The sequence below is a fragment of the Pteropus medius genome, unplaced genomic scaffold (assembly GCF_902729225.1).
Source record: "Pteropus medius unplaced genomic scaffold, Ma_sr-lr_union100, whole genome shotgun sequence".
Lineage (NCBI taxonomy): Eukaryota > Metazoa > Chordata > Mammalia > Chiroptera > Pteropodidae > Pteropus > Pteropus medius.
Genome location: NW_024347788.1, coordinates 995,293 through 1,016,012, shown reverse-complemented (window position 1 = coordinate 1,016,012; position 20,720 = coordinate 995,293). Strand labels below are relative to the sequence as shown.

The following is a 20,720-nucleotide window of genomic DNA, read 5'->3' as shown; positions in this document are numbered from 1 at the left end:
ATTGTCCCCAAAACACCTTCAGAATTCAGTCTCCCCCAAGTTCTTTCAAATGCAAAGCAAATTCCATTTCTCCTATGAAATGTTCATTTAATCTGTACTTACCATACGTAATTTCAAGAATAAGTGAGTATGAAATTATGATATTTGGTTTGACTCTTTGTCCCTGTTTTAGTATTTGACATAGTATTAAAATATTAAGTGTAAAGTTAAATTTTTATATTTGAGATTTTTCTAATTTCAAATGTGTACTAACCTATTTCAAAAAAATTTTGAGCACTTATCATGTGGCTTTATCTCTCTGTCCAGAGCAGTGTTGGCCCAGTTCCTTAGAATGATTTCGTGCTAGACAATGGGACTGCCTAGAAGAGAGTCTCTGCCCTCAAGGAGTCACAGACTAGCGGAGGGGCCCAGCAAGTTCTGTTCACCATGGACAGAGCACAGACGGAGGGTGGCTCACTCAGGCAGGGACAGACGAGTAGACACAGCATGGGCTCCCCAGACCATCCTATTATAAAACAGCAATGTGCCATCACACAAACTCTCTATCCACCTTGCCCTGCGTTATTTTCCATGTACCCCGTACCTGCCTCCAACTTCTAAATGAAATCAACGTGAGAACAGGGACTTTGTCTCAGCTAATACTTCAGCCATTAGAACAGTATCTGAAACAGAAGGAGCTTTCAATAAATACTTAAATATGAATGAAGTTTAATGTGAGTCTTGAAAGTCTCGAAGGGCAATTAAGACTTAGCTTGGGGAAAAAGGAAAGTGAGAGAATAGAAAAGGCAGAAAAAGTCTAGGAGGGCATGATAAGGTATTTCGGCAGCAGCAGTTCGAGCGTAGCAGATGTCAGTAATAAGGAGTTTGAATTTTATCCCTCAAAATAGGGACCAATGAAGGATTATAGGCAGGGGATCATGATGTGATCTTTGACCTTTGCTTTAAGAGATCGTTGCCTATAGTACAGAAAATGAGTTTCTGTGAAAGCAGAGCAGAAACCGTTATTGCAATAATCAAGACAAGAGATGGGGACTTTGGAGGCATCAGAGTCTAGGCTGAAGAGGATGGGTGAGATTGCCTAGAGAAAGTACGTAAAGAGAGACGAGACAGGGACTGGGATTAGACTCTGGGGAATTTCACAGTTGAAGGGTGTGAAGAGACTTCGAGAAGGAAATGCCAGGAAGAGACAGGGCATTGGGCATCGGGCGAGGGGTGCCGAATATGCGACACAAAATGCTCCAAAGATAAAGGAAGATAAGAATTGAGAAGTGCCTTTTGGATTTGACAATCAACAGGTGACAGATAACTTTAGAATGCATTTTCAGTGGAATGGTAGATGCGAAGGCAACTTGTAGTTTCTTGAGAATGAGTGGGAAATAAGAAAGTGGAGTGTAGCCTTCTTTTCAGATCTCGGTTGTGAAGATATAGAGGGTAGAAGATGTAAATAAAGACTAAAGGAGCTCAGGGTGCAAACACAAGTGTGTTCACATCAAAGGCATAGTGAAGCAAAGAGAGAAGGAGGGGTCGTAAAAATAGAAGTATGGATTTACAAAAAGCGGTAAGAACATGGGATACAACCGCCTGTGACTTCGGGTATGTCGAAGGACACTAGAGAGAGGAGAGGAAGTAAGTAAATACATGGAAACAGCCGAAATGTCCTTTGAGGTATGATTGGTTAAAGAAGTGGTACATAAAAACAATGGAATATTACTCAGCCTTAAGAAAAAATGAAATACTACCATTTGGACAACACAGATGTTGAGATTATCATGCAAAGCAAAATAAGTCAAATAGGAAAAGTCAAGAACCATATGATTTCAGTCATATGTGAGATATAAAACTGAATACAACAAACAAACGAGAGACAAAACTCATAGTCACAGACAACAGTATGGCGGCTGCTAGAGGGAAGGGGAAGTGGCGAGTAGAGGGGAGTCGGATGTACAGCGACAGGAGACTTGACTTTGGATGGTGAACACACAATGCGGTATTCAGATGGTGTATTATAGAACGATACACTTGAAATCTATATAGTTTCATTAACCATTGTCACCCCGATAATTTTAATAAATGGTTGTTTTTTTTGTTTTTTGTTTTGTTTTGTTTTTTAGTAAATACAGGTAAGGATGAGGGTAAGCTGTCAGGGAAGGAAGCTGGATATTTCTTCACTAATGAATTCTCTTCTCTATGAAGTAAAAGCACAGGTCATCTGTTGAAAGTAATGAGGTGAAGGGTAGGAGAGGAATTTTGAACAGACATGTAAAGATTTAGAAACTGCCTTGGAGAATGGGAGAGGGAACTGACCGAGGCTGTATTTATTTTCACAGCAATGTTTTCAACCCTTAGTAAAAATCATGCGCAAAGCATTCTGTGACAGTTTCTTCTCAGCTTCCAGCTTTTTAATACCTGCAAGAAAAGTTTGTTAAGTGGATATACAAATAAAAGAATTTCCTGTGTTTATTAAGCAGAAGCTAGTTGTTAACCACTCAGCCAGTTTTCAGTAGAAGTTCTCATTAGGGACCTGATATTTGAAAGTCTTCATAATCATAACGGTTCTATTATTGCCCTAGGACCTCAGCAAAATTCACTATTGGAAAATGCCCTGTGAAGGTGATTTTAGGCTCTTGCTAGTAACATTAATGTAACTCTAGGGATATGAACAGAGTTTCAGGCCTCCTTGAGCTTGTCATCATGCCCGGAAGTGATACATTAAATAGATAAAGATGTTAAACTAATGTTTAATCTCTTAAGACTTTATTTATCTATTGACTGATTTATTTATTAACTGATGCATTTATTTTCCTAACATGGACACAGTTTTAAATGAGAAAAAAATTTTTAATGCTCATCATAATTGTTATATGACAATTACAAAGAATTGTCTACCACTAGCTATGGAATTAAAAACAAAATCTAAATAAGAAACCAGGTAATCCTGTTAAGTACACATGCTCATTATGATCATATTGTTGATTTATAAGTGACCATGAAATATTTTTGTTCTAGCATTGAAGGGAATGGCCTATCACAAACACTTAATCCCTTTCTAATTGCTCCCATACCAAAATATTGATAAAAAGAGCCTAAACAACTTACCATCTGTCACTAAGAAAACCTAAGAGTCTGTCTGAAAGTTCATGCCATTGAATGTGATGACACTCATTAAACATAGGAGCAAAATACTATGACGTTTATCAAATTATGAAATTAACAAACATTCCATATTTAAAATATAAGTTCTTAGGTAAATTTAGGACCTTGCCAATTAACTATACAAAACAGAATTATTTGTATTCATCTAAGTCTCTGAGGATACATGTCTTGGAACATGTAATAGTTAATGTGAAGAATTTGGTATGAAAATATTTGTATTGGTGAATTTTACTACTTTATTATGCTTCCCTTCTCAGTAGTTATGTTCTCAGGAGAGTTAATACTCCATGTCTGCAGATACCAAGGGGAGAGGACATTAACTTGGATGAATTTTTTAGAGACAATGACTGTATTTGGTAAGCTGGTAGAATTTGTCTCAGTGAACAAGATTGCCTCTGGGTTCCTTTCTTCAATGGAAGAAAAATGAACATGTTGCTAATTGACCAGATTCTCGGCCTCACTTTTGTGTTACTTTGGTTATTAACACTAATAACTGTAAAGTCACCTTGTAAGTGTAAAGTGCCACATAAAGGCTCCTTTAGCATTGTGTGTTAGGTTCTCAACTCTGTAGCTCACTGGGATAACACAGTGATCAAATTGCTTGACTCAAACCAATGAAAGAAGACTGTTGTAGTATGTGCCATTATAAAGAATATAAGTTTACATTTGTGAAGTAGTAATAATACTTCACTTTATCATACACTTAACTTTGTACTTGACATTACCCTAAGCTCTTTCTTTGTTCAACATGAATTTATTTAACATAGAGTAGGTGCTTAATGATAGTGCAGTCATTTCAGGCTAGTTATTCTCTCAACCAACTAGTACATGGTGCTCAGAGTAGAGAGCATTGTGGATAATTTCTGTTTTTCAGTAAGAACTATAGCATCTAAACGATATCAGTTTGTTTTATTTTCATAATGTATTTAAAACGTAAGTGAGATGGAAAGCACTTGACTTTGATTTATGTATATAAAAGTTTTAACACAATCAGTGTAATCCTCTCTTTTAGCCTCTCCATCCATTTGGATGTGTGGAAAGAGCATGGACTTTAGAGTCCAACAGAAGCTGGGCAAGATATATAATCTTTTTAAGTCTCAGTTTTGTTTTCTTCTCTAAAACTTAGCAATAAAAATATGTGATCTCTTAGGGCTGTCGTAAGGAACATAGTAGCTGCTCCATAAGCATTTCGTTCGGTCATTGAATGAGTGACACGCCTGGCGCATAATTACTACTGGCTCCAGTTTTTCACTTTTCCTATGAGGAGGCTTTGGAAGCAGCAGCCTCCCTTGTTCACTTCCTCCAAGTCATGTGTGTTGACTCTGGATTCCCGCAGCCACAACTGATCGGAACGTCCATATCAGGAAGTTTGAGACTCCATCCCAAATTATCCCTCTTGGAAGGAAACCCAAACTGCTTTTTTGCACCATCTTTTCCTTCAAATTAATTTATTTTCCTTTTATTTTCCCTGCTAAAATTTTAAAGTAAACTCGTTTTTTTCTCGTGAAGGAAACGTGTCCCTTTAAACTAAAAGTATTGCCTGCAAAGTTATAACAATTTCCCTCATTTTCTTCATGAAAAATCATTTTCCTTCACACTTTTAAAATCCCATGGCTTGTAACAGCCTTCATAAATTGGCGACTTCCGTCCCAGCTCTGCCACCAAGCTTTTCAGCCCGTCCTGCTGTCACTGTACCTGCTGCCTGACGTTGACAGGATTCTTGTCAAAACCGGGTCCTACGTAAATTAGTGTTCAACTGCGGACAGGCGTTTCCTTCTCGTTTCAGTTAAGCTTTTAAAAGACCGTCATGCCCTTATCAGTAGATGAAGAAAGTGAAATCTGACTGTGTATCATGCATTTTGCCCTCTGAACGAGTTTATAAACTCTTAAGAGTGCCATAAAATTTTTTAGTCTTACCGATGTCTCATGAATCTTTAATTGGTAATTCTCAGATTTCCACATTTCTGTGCAATGTAGACGTCACCGCTGATAGTCTGCCATCCCTTCCTTCTAGTCTGGAGGATCTATTCGCCGTACTTATTTTAATAAGCTTACATTGTGTGTGGGGGATGGAGGGAGAGGAGGAAGAGGCATTTTAAGTTGCATAAAGGAGTACACTTTAAGTCTCATGGATGAATTTAGAATTTTTTAAAAACTCGATTGTTTTACCTTAATACTTTTCAGAAAGATACATACCAAGTATTTTAAAAACCCAAGAAAATCTTTCACCCCTGTAACGCAGAGACTGCGTGCCTTCCTGATTTGTTCCTCCTGTCATCGTTTCAGCCGTGGCTCAGTGGGGGCAAAATAGCCTTGTTATTGAACAGGAAGAACATAACACATGTTTAATAGGAACAAACATTTATTATGTTCTTTCTTTGTGTAAGATGATGAGCAAATTACTCTCCAAAAAGTATGTTATCAATTCCCCCAGCTTGTATTGAACATCTCAGTATTTCAGGTGGTTTAGTCATCAAAAGATGGTTCTTGAAGTAGATAAACCTAGAAATACTATTATTACAGCAAAATGTAATATGTTTAATAGCCTTAATTATATCAAGTGATATATCCTGTCTAATTTTGCTTTACCTAAGTTAATGGAAATTGGTTTGCCTTCTTTATTATTCTTAGAAAATATCTTTATGATACCTTTTTCTTTCTTCAACCATCTAACTGTCAAAAAATGATTGAGAAGATCTCAGACTAAGCTTGGAAAGGGAATGATTTAAAAAATAAAATAAAATAAAGAGCTATCTCCTCACATAATGAACATAAAAATCCATAAATCTAAGCATACCAAGAGTAATTTTATATTTGATAACAGCAAAATTATAAGATACTGCTATTGACTTATCGAGATAAAGGAAAATAAATGATTGAGAATATGAAGATCGGAGTTTCCTCCTGTTCAAAGCCTGCTCATTATTGGAACACATACACCAGGCACCATGTATGACTATTGACCTACATTAACTGATTTAATCTTTAGGAACCCTATGAAATAATCATTAGGATTCTCATTTTGCTCACAAAGAAAACTACAAACACAGGTTCAGAGCCGTTAAGTAACTTACCTAAAATCAATGAGCCAGTAATTTGCAGAGCTGAAATTCAGGTTTCAGACTCACTGACTTCATAGTGGCATGACCTGACACTTTATCTGTAAATGAAAACAAATGATACCAGCCTACTGGAGGATTTTGTGGGGGAGTTAATGAAATTATATATATATATATATATGTATGTATGTATAAAATGTTCAGCCTAGCAGTACGTTTGTACTGAATATGTGATATACTGTTTTGATAAAGTGTCTTTCAACCATTTAGTTCATTCAAAATTAGTTCTCACTAATTTTGAAGATTTTAAATAGAGAAGTGAAGATGTGTGTGGGTAGTGTCTGCTAATATTTTTCAAGAGGCTAGAAAGTATTTTACATAAGGTAGGAAAAACCAAGCTATTCTTTAACCTACTGTTCTGTTACTAAAAGAGTTTAATCTTATATTGAGACTCTCTTTTCACCTAAATTTCATTGGAATCTGTTTTCAAGATTAAGCTACATTTTAGCCATCCATCTAGATATTATTTTTTTAGAGAATACTCTTTCTAATTTCCACTGTAAAAAAAAAAAAGGCTAACAAATCACCAAAATAACTTGGCAGAAAACTGACTTAACATCTTATTCAGAGTACACCAATGATAATACTGTGCCAAGATAATATCTTTCAATAACCCATGTACTTCAACTGCGATTAAATTTAAACCTTTTTATTTAGGTTGAGAAAATAATTCTCTTCCTACGTAGGATGAAATACTAGCCCTTGGAGTAGGTCGTAGGGATTTTGCGTCGTGACAGGCACAGTATGAGCATGCAGTGACAGAGCAGCCGCTGGAAACGTTAAAGCAAGGTGAGATAGCTGTATAGAGTTTTTGTTCATCACGAGAAATAGTAGTATTATGTTCCAAGCAGACCATACTTGAAATATTATTCCAAATACTAGGTTATATAGAAAGGTAAATATTAAAATATACAAAAGAAAAGATGATCAAGATAATGGAGGATTCTGAAAATAATGTTATTTGACAAACAATTCTGGGAACTGAGTCTTTTAAGTCTGGAAAATAGAAAACTACGGAAAAGTGTGATAATATTTGTTTTAAAATAATTTTAAGTCTTTCATATGGCAAAGGAAACAGACTCAACTAGAAAATGTAGGCAGAGGTTCCAGAAATGCAGGCCGATTTCTGCTTTCTAGTGGAGGTTCACAGAGCCGTGAGGCTGGCTGCCTGAGGAAGGCTGTGCGCCTTTCACCAGTGGCTGGGTGAAGGCGGCAGAACCACACGGTCTGTCTGTGATGTGGCGGATGAATTTTGTACTACAGAGATCAGATTTCCACTCCTAGAGTACCTGGAGTTTCTAAAACAGTGGCTTTATTAACTAGCCTAATAACTGATAAGGGTTTGTAAACATCTGTTATCTTTATGTTTCACTAAAGAGAAATAAGTTTAGTTCATTATGCAGACATTGTCAGTATGTGTTGTTGGGTATGAATGGGGCGTAATTGTGAAAGTGATGTTTGTTACATCAGATAATTGGGCCATTATCTGCTTTAAGATTTAAATTTTTTATTCTTTTCCTGTCCCTGTGTTTCATTAAGAGGGTGAAACATAAGCAAATGATTTTGTTTCCGTATTGTTAGGTATTGCAATTTTTTTCTTATAGTTACATAAAGCATGTCAAGTCGTGTCTCCCCTCCCCACTCCAACCTTAGTGCTTTTTGGTGGCAAAGATCTGGCCTGTATTTTTATCCATTTGACATGGACATTTTTTTTTTCCTAATTTTGTTTCTTAAATCTGTGTTTCAGGTCACTGTCTCCTACCATAACTATTTGTCTCAGATGGTCAGTTATATAAAATACATTGGGCTGACTGATATAGTGATTATTACTTTCAGAGAAAGAATTAATTAAACCATTTTAAATTATATTAGCCTCCCAATTTAAGATGTAAGAGAGATATAACTTATGAGAGAGTAAAATGATGAACCACTTGTGATTACTGCTCATGCGTCTTAACTATAAAATATCCTGAAACGTATTTGCTTAATTAGCATATTGGGGAAAGCAGTCGCTTTTGCGAAGAAAATTTATAGGCATTGATCTGAAACATATCAACAAGCATAGATAGGCATTTTCCATTATTAATCATCATTGCTATGCTTTTTAAATGGTGTTTCTAATTGGTTTCTCTTTACAGCATTTACTAAAATTTCAAGGGTATGGTCTAAAGGCAGGATGTTCAAAAAGATTAATCATTTTAACATATTTTTAGCTTTCTCTTAAAATATTCATATTTTATGCAGATAGGGTCTGTAACTTTTGATTGATCATTTTCAGTAATGCTTCTTTGCTAATTTTCTTCCTCTTTTTTTTTCTATTTGCCCTTTTTTTTAATAATCAAAGAAAGGCTTCTCTTCCCAAAAGAAACAAAAATAATGGTAGTGATAGAATTATTTATAACGTGAAATGATTCGTTTTTGTGTATAGTTTTTTTCCTGAAGACATGAAAGGAAAGCAGGTGACAAGAATCTTCTTGCATTGGTTCTTTTGTTTTCTTCAATGGCTTTTCCACTTTCCTTATCTGCCCAAACTAGTTCGAGGGATACTCTCACAGCAAACTTCATGATTTTTAGCAGAATCTGTGAGTCTAGATCGTTTAATTGAAGTGGCATGTATATTTTTATTTTTAACAGGTTACTTAATTCAGAACAATGGACAACATAAGTGGCTTGTTTGTTAAACTTTACATATTACCTCGTACACTCTTCCTTGTAAACCTGAGTTTATTACAGTTTTTTATGTGAGAAGGCAGACAGAGAGAGGTTGAGTAATATGCCTAGGAAGTGGTGGAGTCTAAACTCAGACTGAGGTCTGACTTGAGAGACCGTTTTAAGTACCAATGCCATGATAAAGTACCTCTCAAGGAAATCTTTGAGTAGATTAGGATCTTTTGGGGCAGGAATCTGTTCCCTACTCTGACTTCTGCATGAGCTTTGAGAACCTATTTAAACTTTAGCTAAAACAGGAAATGAGTTTTAAAGAGGTACACATTTTTACAAATCATTTATTCATTCTTTAGACTTCATTATGGAATTTCAAGAAAGATAATGACAATTAAATGATGTTTATGCTATCCTCAGGACAGAATCCATCTATTTATTTAAAATTGATCTTAAGCTAGTTATTAGAAAAGATTTAGCAAAACCGTCTCAAGCAAGAAATGTAAATGCATATGACATATGTGATGCAATGGGAAGGACTTCAGAGCCGACAGCCCAGAGGTCTTACTGAAGGATGGTCACGTATATAACTTGGGGGAGTTACTCTGAGCTTTAGTGTCTTCATCTGTAGAATGGTGAGATTAAGTAATTCAAAGCAGTGTTGTAAGGATTAAGATAAAATGCAAAATGCCAAGCTCAGTGGAATTAACATCCATTCCTTTTTTTTTTTTTTTTTGTCTCTAAGTTGTAAATAAACTTAGGTATGGTCTTTGAATGAAAAAGTATCTGTCCTTTAACATTTGAAATTTGATAAGTGTGATGTGTTTGCTAGTCTCCTATACTCCATTCTCCTTGTTAAAATATGGATGCCACCTTTTGAAGTTCAGTTAAATTTTCTTGAGTATCTAAGCTGCCAAAAATAGCTTGTTTACTTTGTATTAAAGGGGAGATGACCTCAGTGATGTTAGAGGAAGGACAGTGATGAATAGTTCCGTGTTTGCTTTTACTGTCCCTTAAATATCCAGTTGTTTTTTTTTTTTTTTTTCATGTTAAAGTTTAGTTGTCTTATTCAGGTTGTGCTTTAGACAGCAGGGTATAGACTAAAACCCCTTGAGCTGGGAATTCAGATGATCTCCTGGTATCTTGTAGAATCATCAACAATTTCCATTTTTTAATAGATTTAGAAAACATACTTTTTTCTAAAGAGAGAAGATGAGAACTACAGTGAAATGTGTCAGTGGTCTTGAAATTCTGCATGGCAGGAGGAATGCAGCATGTCAGTCATGCATTTCGGAACAGTTGTTTAGTAATTAGATTTTAATCGTGGTTGTTTTTTTTTTTTTCCACTCAGTGTTATTGTTTTTCTTTGCTGCCATAAATATTTGGTTTAAATAAAATATTACTAGACATAGTACATATTAAAGAGATGATCTTAGGCTGCTCTGAGAGGAAGGGAGACTATAAGATCCCCATTATATTTTATTCTAAAATGTATCTTATTTTCCTCACTTTCAGATAAATTAGTCTATTATCATAAAATTTACTTTTTTTGGTTATATATAACTTTCTCATATCTTAATAAAGCCTGAATTTCTTTCCCATTTAGGTATAAAAGGTGAGTTTTTATTATCAAATGAGGCATTTAATTTATAGAAGCCAAAACAAGGGTGTAGATTTTCTACGTAATTGACCGCAAAGGCCAAAGGGGTGTGAACCTGGACTGAGAGGCCTGCGTTCCGGTTCCCGTTCTCCCACTAGCTCACTTGCTTAGAGTAATCGAGTCATTCAGCCCAGCTGGTTCCCAGTGTACAGCAGAGGTTGAACTAGATCGGGTTTTTAATTTTTGTGGCTCAGGGGTTACAAAGCTCGGAGGGACGAAGGAAGAAAGTAGCAAAGGGATACCACTCACATACACTGTAAAAACACTCACTTTAACCTGAGCCCATCTATTTTATATTAGAATTCAAAAAAATAAATGATCATAATTACAGGGTTTTTTTGTTTTTTTTTTAAGTGTAAATCTCAGTTAGATTATCTCTAATTCCCCTTGCAGTTCTGAAATGTATAGTATTTCTTTTCCTCACCCTCAATACTCAGAAGCATAGCGAGGGGCAGACAGGACGGTGCCTCAGAAGACCCTTGTCTCGCTCAAGCGATGACATAATGACGTGAGCAAATAACAGCTTCTTATTTGGACCGACTGCCCTTTACAGAAACTTCTTCATTTATAATCTGCGGTTCCGAGCTACGACAGGCCTAGTTTATTTTGTGGTAGAGCTGTAAATATTGAATTAGAACATATGTCTTAAACAAGGATAATTGGTAAACTAAGGTTTAGTGTTGATCATAAAATATGACTCCTGTGGGTGCAAATGTTATCCATAATCTTCACGAAAATAAGGGCTGATTTAGCTTTTACTTTCAATTTTCAGTTACTCTAACATAGTAGAACGTTAGTATGTTATCTAAGATCTAAGATCATTTAAAAATATTTTAAGTTCTACTTTTAGAGTCTATTACATGATTTTTTGGTTTTGATTTTGAATGGGGCAGAGATAACTTTCTTTCATTATTTGAACTGACAAGTAAAATCAAATGTAAAAGTCTTCCAGTGAGGACCAAGAAGAAATGTTACGAATATCCAAGGTATAATCAAAATTAAACACAACCTAGAGCCAGTTCAGAAAGCCCAATAATCTTCAAAGTGGTTTTCATACAGTAATTAATCCTCATGGCATCCCAAGGATGAAAGAAATTTAATTCTCATATTCTGATTATGAAATTACGATAGTACTGATAACTACAGGGAGAATCTAAATGGATCAAGACATGTCATTTTAATAACGCAGGTCAAAAAATACTTCATAAAATATAAAGGATCTGCCCTATCATCAGCATTATACAAGGCACAAAGTATTCCACAGGCCTGTTTTACAGCCCGTTTTATAACAGACCTTTTTTAGAGCAGTTTTAGACTCACAGGAAAACTGAGAGGAAGGGACAGAGTTTCCATATACCCTTTGTCCTCCTCCCACCTCCCCTGTTACCAGCATCCCCCACCTGGGTAGCACGTTCGTTAAAACTGATGGACCTTCACTGACACGTCACTGTTGCCCAGAGTCCATAGGTCACAGGATTCACTGTCGGTGGCATGTGTTCTGTGGGTCTGGAAAAAATGTAATGCCATAATAGTATCATACAAAATAGTTTCACTGCCCTAAAAGTCCTCTGTTTTTTCCTTTTCCTCTCTCTGTTCCCCCCTAACCTATGGCAACCACTGATGCTTTTACTGTCCCCATAGTTTTGCCTTTCTTACTTGATGTTCTGGGAAAGCAGGTTTGTTTTTTTAAATAATTGCTTGGGTTTTATATTAAAATTAGTTCATATTTCTATAAACTGACTGCACAAGCTAATCAGGCAGGCAGAAAATGGCCTGGAAATTGAACTGGATATAGAGTAAGTGGTTTCTATGCAAATCACTGAAATAGATATCTACTCTTTAGTATTTCATTGTTTAAAATATCCTAAATTTTAACAATTATTGTTGAAGGTAGATGGTATACATTTTATATGCTGACTTGTTTTTGCGACTGCTATTCAAATTCTGTGAGAAGGAGCTGACTAAAAGAAATTACACACAATATAGCTATTCAAGGACAGATGATTAATATGTTTTTCTAAGATTTTTCATGAAGAGGCCGCCATCCCCACTCCCCATTTCTATCAACCAAATAATCTCTTGTTGTCTCATAAAGTTATAGCTGTGGGAAAATGCTGAAGGAATGGTAATATAAAATAAGGCAATTCAGTAAGTTAAATAAATATGAGTATGTAGATAGAGCAGAGAAAAACAATATTGTCAGCAAATAGAGCCCCCCTCCCCCCCAAAAAAAGTTCTATAGAGAATTGGGTTAGCCTTTAGACCTCAGAGGTAGAGGCAAAAGAAGAAATGTAAAAACAAACAAACAAACAAACAACCCTGCTGTCAGCATTCAGTATTAGGACTGGATAGTTAATGTTTAGCAACGCTTGTGACTTCTACCCATTAGATGAAAAATGTCTCCAGATATTGGCTAGTGCCCCCTGGGGAGGCAAAATCATTTCCAGCTGAGCATCACTGATCCAGCAGCTTCCTTAGAGTACGGTCTGTGGCTTAGCTGCACTTCCCCTTACTGTTTGTGGAATAGGGACCATGGTCTCTGTTTAAATGCTTCATACTCCTATTGAAGTATGTTCCGGGATCCAGGTGACTGACTTACAATGAGCTTTTCTAACACGGCTCATTTATGAGTGAGGGAATATGCGTTTGTGTTCTCACTCCAGATGCAGCATGCACTAAAGAAAGACTCAGAGTGAGGTACAGGAAAGATAGTTGTGACCTGTCAGACATGTTTTATAGATGAAGTTGTGCATCTCCTTTTTCTGTTGGTGCTGTGATTTTTTTAAAAAAATCACTTCATTTGTGCTTGTTGTCACATTGATTATTGCATTTTTGTATCTTTTCATTAAAAGGAGCAATAAACTAGTAAATGTTAGCATGAAAAGAGGGCACATTTTGAATATTAGTTATTTAGTGTTTTAAAACCAGGTTTTATCTGATTGCGTGGCTCAGGTGAGCAAAAATCTGAGTCCCAGTAAAATCTCACAAGCTTACGTGAAATGACATTAATCATTTCCATTTTATAAAATTTATCACAAGTCTTTTAAAGAACCTTGCACCAAAGTCAGAAACCGAGTGGTTCTGGTCTGAACTTTTCCTCTAACGAGCTCTGTGACTTGGGAAAATCATTTCACCTCTCCGAGTTTAGAGAGTCCTTGTCTATCACATCTAGGGCTCAGACTCCAGAGGGCCTTTCAGGACTGTCTCAGCTCAAACACAGAGTTAGATTTTTTAAAAATATGTTCATAAACTAAGAAAGTAGTTTTTTTGTTGTTGTTGTTTTTTGTTTTAAGTTTTAAATCTTGTTACAGGGTAATGAAACCTAGAGGAGGAAGATAGGCTAAAGAACAGGTATCAATTTCACTCAAAGATGACACCAAAGAAACCTTTAAATTGAACTGTGTGTTATATGAATGGAAAGAGGTTCTCCTGCTGGAAATTACTAGCTATAGACTCTAGGAAGTGGTTTTTGTGGGTAACCAGGTTTGCCCTCAACTACTCTGCAGGAGGAGTATTTAAAAGTTAAAAAAGCAAGATTGTGCCTTTGACAATAACTGAAAACCAAGCTGTCAGAATCGCTTTTATTTTTTGCTTCTACTTTGTATAAAAAAGACATCAAATAACGTGAAAAAAATCATGGTCGGTCATCTCTGTAAAACCATTTAATTGGCTCTGGCTAGTATAGACTATGAATCTTATAAACACAGAGGAGACAGCTTTTCAAGTAGCAATGCCATATTTATTATATAAACGCAGCTCGCTCAGTCAGCAAATGTAGTGTCCTACCTCTAACAGTGTATTTTATTAATTGAGCATTGATGTCTGTATGTTGTCTAGCCAGTTCTGCAGTTGGGTGTGGAGAAAAATAACATTCAATTCTAATTCCTGAAATAATAACTTCATCTCCTAGAGTAGCAAATATATTTTCATTCTTCTCAGTTAATATGCAAAGCTTCAAATGTTATATATTTCATAAAATTAAATAGCTCATTTTCAAATTTAGCTATAATATTTGATAATCACTCAAAACAGTGATCAGAATAATAAAAACTAATTCTTTCCTGAACACTTTTTAATTTTTCTTCCTGCATTTTAATTGCTTTACTAAATTACGGACATAATATCTGACACTTCTAACCATTTTGAGATTAATTGTTAATGAAAAGAGAGCTAATTTGGAAGTCTGTCGCTAAAATATAGCTATTGAGTTATGCCAGATATATTGTCACACTTCTCCATTCTCTCATTTAGGTGATGAAGGCCCTTTAAGGATGATCATGAATTTTTGGCTATCGGTTTATTTCTTTTATATGCAGACTGAGACTTAAAGATTTCAGCATCAGTCTTTGAATAAAAACTCAGGTTTGCCTTAGAAGTGCTAGGGCCCAGTCACAAAGCTTTCCTGGGCTTCAGTGTACTTTATATCAAATGGAAATAATGGTTCTTTCTTGAGACTGCTGTGGAGGATGCCTAATAAGAGTTATGTTCATGCCAAGTATTACATATCATTTCTAAATAATAGGATTTGATCAAACTATCTTAGCATCTTTCTGCTTCCATCAGGTAAAACTGTAATAGTTGGGTCTGTGAAATTGAAAGGAGAACTCGTCTTTTATATAACTTCCTATGTCAAAGGAAAATCTTTTGGAAAAGAAGATTCAAAGATAAAGTGAGGAGGAAGATAGGATAAATTTCCAAAATCATGCAAATTATTGTGCTCCGATAATTCAGTTGGAATTTAAACTCTGCTTTTGAAATAGATGCTGTTTCTTTGCATAAACAAAACTGAGCCAGGATTTTTTTTTTCTGTCTCTAAAAGGGAACATATTTCATAGCTGCATTAATTGAAAAACACTAAAATAACAGGGTGGCAGCACTCAGTAAGAAACCAGTGTGGCTTTTGGCTACATTTCTGTTGCTTCTAAGTCCTTTTCAAATGTTATAATTAACTGTATTCTTTCTGCTATTTAATCTGCTTATCCTAATTTTCCCATGCTATTCCTTGAGCTAGCCGATCTACCACCTCAGTAAGAAAGAAAATGAGAAGAAAATAGTTTGTGCCTTACTGTGGTGATCGCTCTGTCTTGCATGAAGCTTTCTTTGTATGTAAATTGTATTTCCCTCCTTGTTCCAATCCACTATTTTTTCCTGTCTCGAGATAAAAGATCCTTAACGACTTTAGAGATTTCGTCAGATGAGGACAGACAGTTGGTGAACGTTCTCTTGCTCCTCAACCTCTTTTTCATATCTTACCAAAACCCCATTCCATAATAAATACCTAGAAATACTTAGAAGCCCACATATTCAAGAAAATTTTTATTATAATGCTTAGTTTTTTGTGTTTTCACCGCATTGCGTCATTTGACAAGATCATCATGCTATTACATGGAAATAGTTTCTTTTCCTAGAATTAAATTTGATTCTAATATTACCACTATAAATTTTATTCTTTCGTTATCTAGGACCAAGAGAGGTTTGTTTTTATTTTTTTCCCTTGCCTCCCTGTGTTATAGAAGTTGACAGATGTGAATTATAGGGTAGCTTAATAGGGTATACGAAAATGGGGACCATCAAATACATTTAACTTAGGTAAGTCAGAGCTATTTTGAACATGCTAAATCACTACTCTTTGCAAATAGGAGGAAGAAGGCACCTATGACCAAACTCTTGAGTTCCGGAGAGGAGGCGATGGCCAGCCCAGGAGATCCACCCGGCCCACCCAGCAGTTTTACCAGCCTCCCCGGGCTCGGAACTGACGCGAGAAGGTAAAGTTGACATTGTCAGGTGGTTTCCATATAAAGATGCTATTCATGTTCAACGAGTCCAATCATTAATGTTTTATAATAATGTACTAGAAAAAAACTGATGTTTTAAAACCGTCACTTATGAAGTATTAAAGATTAAACCATAGTTACAAACTACTTTCCACCAAACCTTTCTCCACAAATGCTATCCTTAATCCCCCTTTTTCTCTATACCTATTCTTTTCTGTTGGAGGCGATGGCAGACAGTAAAATGATTATAAATTCGAAAGCAGGAAGAAGATGAAAGAAAGCAAAGGACTCACCTGAATAATTGAGTATATTCCTTATTTTTTAATTAACTTCAATTCTTTTTAAGAAAGAGGAAATGTTTCATAGTATGTCTTCAGGAATTGGATGAAGACAATGTGATTGCTTATTGAGATGTAATTTTGGGGCCCGAGCTATCAATCCAGAAACTTTCATCTTAGCGTTTTAGAGAGTTGCTACCTGAAAATTATCTTCAATGGGAAGGAAGAGAAATAATAACAAAATAGCAAGGAAATTATGGAATCAATCTAAGCACCTCATTTTGATGAACAAAAACTATTTCTTAATATTTTTTTGTAAGGAAATACTTTTGCCATGTTTGGTAACATTTCTATCTTTTCATTATGCCAGGGGCTTTTGAATATTTTTTTAATAATTAGAGTTTTTGTATTACAACTTTCGTTATATATTGCCCTAAAGATAATTTCAGTTTTCACCATATCTTTTTTCTCAGTCTCTTCTTCTCAATAGCAAAGTCGTTAGTACTTTTAAAGACATTGTTCTAAATTCCTCATTTCAGCTATTCATTCTGCTAAGGCTATTATCCACATTCTTTTTTCCTCAGCTAAGTGACTCTCAAATTTTTTAAACCATTTGTAGCTGATTAGCACTAGAAATGTACCTAGCTTGAATTGACGTGCGCTGTAAATGAAAAATGCAAACCAGATTTCAAAGACTCAGTTAAAAAAAAAAGTAAAATATCTTACTATTGATCATATTGAAATGATAATATTTTAGATAGATTGAGTTAAATATGTTTTTAGAATTTACCTATTTATTTTTACTTTTTTAATGTGACTATGAGGAAATAAAACATCACGTATGTGTCTCGCATTATATTTCTGCTGGACAGCACTGTCTCACAGTCTTGTATTTTATTCAGCTTCCCCAAAGCTCCTTCATTGGTTAAAAATTAGTTCTGTTATCTCTAAGTGTAGAAGTGTTTCCTAGCTCTTAGCTCTTTATGTAGAAGTCTGCCTGGGGCAGAAGCCTGATGCTACTCGACTTCTGATTTCCCTGAGCAAGCCAGTGTAGCACCTTTTCCCTCTTATCGTTGGCTTTTCTGTGTGCTTAATACAAGGCCATTAAGTAAACAGATATAAAACACTTTTAAACACTTAAGTAGAAAAGCAAAACATTTTTAAAGTAAGCTCAGTGTCCTTATGATTAAATTTCTTGTAAGGTGAATGAAAACCAAGAATTTCCTGTTAGCTTTCTGAGGTCTTTTAAATTGCTTAAAACAAGATTTAAAATAAGGTCAAAGGTCCCTATACCCCCTTACTTCCCCGCCCCTGCCACACACACATATACACTTCCCCAAAGGTGGAGAGGGATTGGATTCTACCTGGGCCTGGTGTGAAGGACGACATCAGTGATTAACAAAAGCGGGAGATGCGTGGGAGTCAGGGCTAGGCAAGAGATGGGGTTTCAGGGAGCATTGTGGGTAAATAGGCCCATGTCTGAGAAAAAGTGATGACGAATCAGATCGAAGTCTTGAAAGAAGACAGGACTCGAAACTCCAAACTTCTAGTTCCTGGACTCATCATAATTGTTACAGACAACTTAGAAATATGAGCAGATGTAGACAGAGAAATTATATATCGTTCTTTAATCAGTGAAACTGACCAAAACTATGTGCACTCGAAGAGGTTTCTGACATGATTGCAGTTATAGGAACTAGATACCAGCAACAGCAGGGTCCGGCCTTAGAAGCGAACTGTAAACTTCATTGGCATGGTAAAATAGAGTCCTCCGGAGACGATCTGAAGGCTCAGAAAGGCTTACAGAGAGGAAGAGGTGAAGTCCATGGCAAGCGGCTTCCAGTGGCTATGGTAGAGGATGTAAACCAGAACAGTGGGCCTTAAAAATATTTATTGGTGGTAGCAGGAGAGCATGGCCTGGGACACATTGAGAGTTTGATGTGTTTGGTGCTGTCATGAACTTCTAAACAAGAGAGAGATGGTAAAACTGCACGTAGTAAGACAGTATCGCCGTTAGATGCGGGACGGCTTTGCAGCGCCAGCAAGGACAGAGTCTAAGACACTGTCGCGGTGGTCAAGGTGAAGGGTGGTTGGGAGTTCGCGTCCTGCTGTGAGAGGGACCCGTGCGGGACGCGTGCGTGAGACAGGGCGGCACCGTGGAGGTTGCGGCCCAGCGTGTGAAGCGGTGTGATAGGTGTCGACTCACTTGAAACTTCATTTCTCGTTTCTTGTTTTTTGAGGAAAGAATCATCTTTACAGTTTCACATATTAACCAGAAACCTTGAAACCTACAGCTAAGCATAGGCTACTACATAAATACCACAACTTTATTTCCTAAGGTTTTAACACCATTTTTTAGCTGGTAAAAGATACCTTTTTAAATGTGAAAAAAAAAAAAAATCTTTTGATAATCCAGTCCAGTCCAGGATCCCTTTGCAACATCTTTCAAATCAAGGTCAGGGAAACGCTCGCTGTAACGATGGCTGTCACGGAGCCATGTGATGCTGGCAGGTGGATGTCGTGTGAGGACGAGAGTAGCCAAAGCTCTTTATTTTCTAAGCAGGAGACTCTTTACTTCGGAAGTGTATGAGCTATTTGTATGCAGCCCGAGCCTTCTTTCATGTGTGAGGCTCAAACCGGAGCAAATAAGGCTTCTTACCATCTCTCTCAGCATTTTCGATTGTCACCACTCAAAGCGTTTCAACTAGAGGGCTACCTGATAAAGGTGGGGAGGAGGCAGGGGAGGTGACAGACTAAAATAAATGCCCCATGTGGACTAAACTGGTTCAGAAGTCTTCGGAGGAGACATTGGAGGTGAGTAGGATGGGGGCAGAAGTGGTTCATTGGCAGATTGCATCTTTTTTACGTCATCCTCTTTTAAAAATGATTAATCAAAATTCCTGAACTTGACATGCTGGTAATAAAGGGTCTAATGCAGACGGAGATGCATTTTAAGAATTTAAAAGAAAATTATTTTTAAAAGATTTTGCTTTTTGGTTTATTGCTATGTAGAAATTATGTTTATAAATTAGACAACGCTATTCAATTTCTTCTACTTGACATCTATTGATATTTATACTAGCATAGATATTTATACATTTACAGATAAGTTTCAGCATAAGTGTATCTTGAATATGAAAAAGTAAATTTGAAGGTCCAATTTCACTCTCTTCCTCTCTTTTTTAAATAGAGTCTTTGTGAAGAAAGGAGCCAGTGACTGAAACATCCTGTTCAGAACGTTCATAGACCTTCTACTTTTCCTTCAGAATAAGATGCAGCCATGGTGGTTATTATTATTTGAAGAACGAAAAAGCAGATTTTAGGGGGAAAAAATTCAAATAAATTTTCCCACAAAGAATGGGAAAAATACTGAGTTAAATAAAGCAAATACCTTTTACAAGTGAAAGAATTTTTTCTTCTGCCATCAATAAAACTACTGTGCTATTATATACACTGTTTTACTGTATGTTTTATTTGCCAAATGTTATCTTTCTTATCCATTTGGTATTAACCCCATACTAATTGCCTTCTATAGAATAGCAATTACAGCATACTGGAGCCTTCCCCAAAAATTACGGAATCAACTGACTTACACAGCTTGCCACATTTCTTGCAAAAACAACCTGCGGCAAATAGCAGTTCTTAGCATGGTAAGTACTTAACTACTAAGTGTGGCAGCAAAAAGTATTTAAAACGCAAATATTTTCTTTTTAGCACTCTACTAGCTTTTTCAAATGTAATTCGATTATAAAGCAGGCATTCCCTCCTGGTAAAGTGTGCAGTGGATCTTTCAGGATGCTTCTAGTTGCAAATAACAGAAAACTCAAACTCAAACCACTTTAGTGTTTAGCTTAAACACTAAAGGGAATTGAGTGGCTCACTTTACTACCAGAAGCTTAGGTTTCCGTTGGTTTAATTCTGTGACTCAAGAGTTGTCAGGAAGACTCTGATTCTTTGCATCTCTCATTTCCGCTTGCTCTGGCATCAGCTTCCTCCTGCAGCAGGCTTCCACATGTGGTCACAAGATGGGTGCCATTCCCAGGGCTAGTTAAGTGCAAGGAGGGGGTAGCGGGCA

General features: G+C 36.3%; 1 protein-coding gene across 6 annotated transcripts in view; it reads left to right on the top strand.

Annotated features, from left to right (window-relative positions):
* Nucleotides 1-20,096, top strand: part of TDRD3 (tudor domain containing 3) — a 134,621-nt gene extending 114,525 nt beyond the window's left edge. For 4 of the 6 annotated variants that reach the window (XM_039877163.1, XM_039877162.1, XM_039877165.1 and 1 more), the window contains 2 exons: nucleotides 16,233-16,358; nucleotides 19,836-20,094. In XM_039877163.1, coding sequence (XP_039733097.1) covers nucleotides 16,233-16,349 — 117 coding nt within the window. In that variant the 3' untranslated portion in view covers nucleotides 16,350-16,358; nucleotides 19,836-20,094. Of the gene's footprint in view, nucleotides 1-5,234; nucleotides 6,786-16,232; nucleotides 16,359-19,835 lie in introns of those variants that run through there. The other 2 variants (XM_039877168.1, XM_039877164.1) reach the window with 2 other exon arrangements.
* Nucleotides 20,097-20,720: the final 624 nt, after the last annotated feature.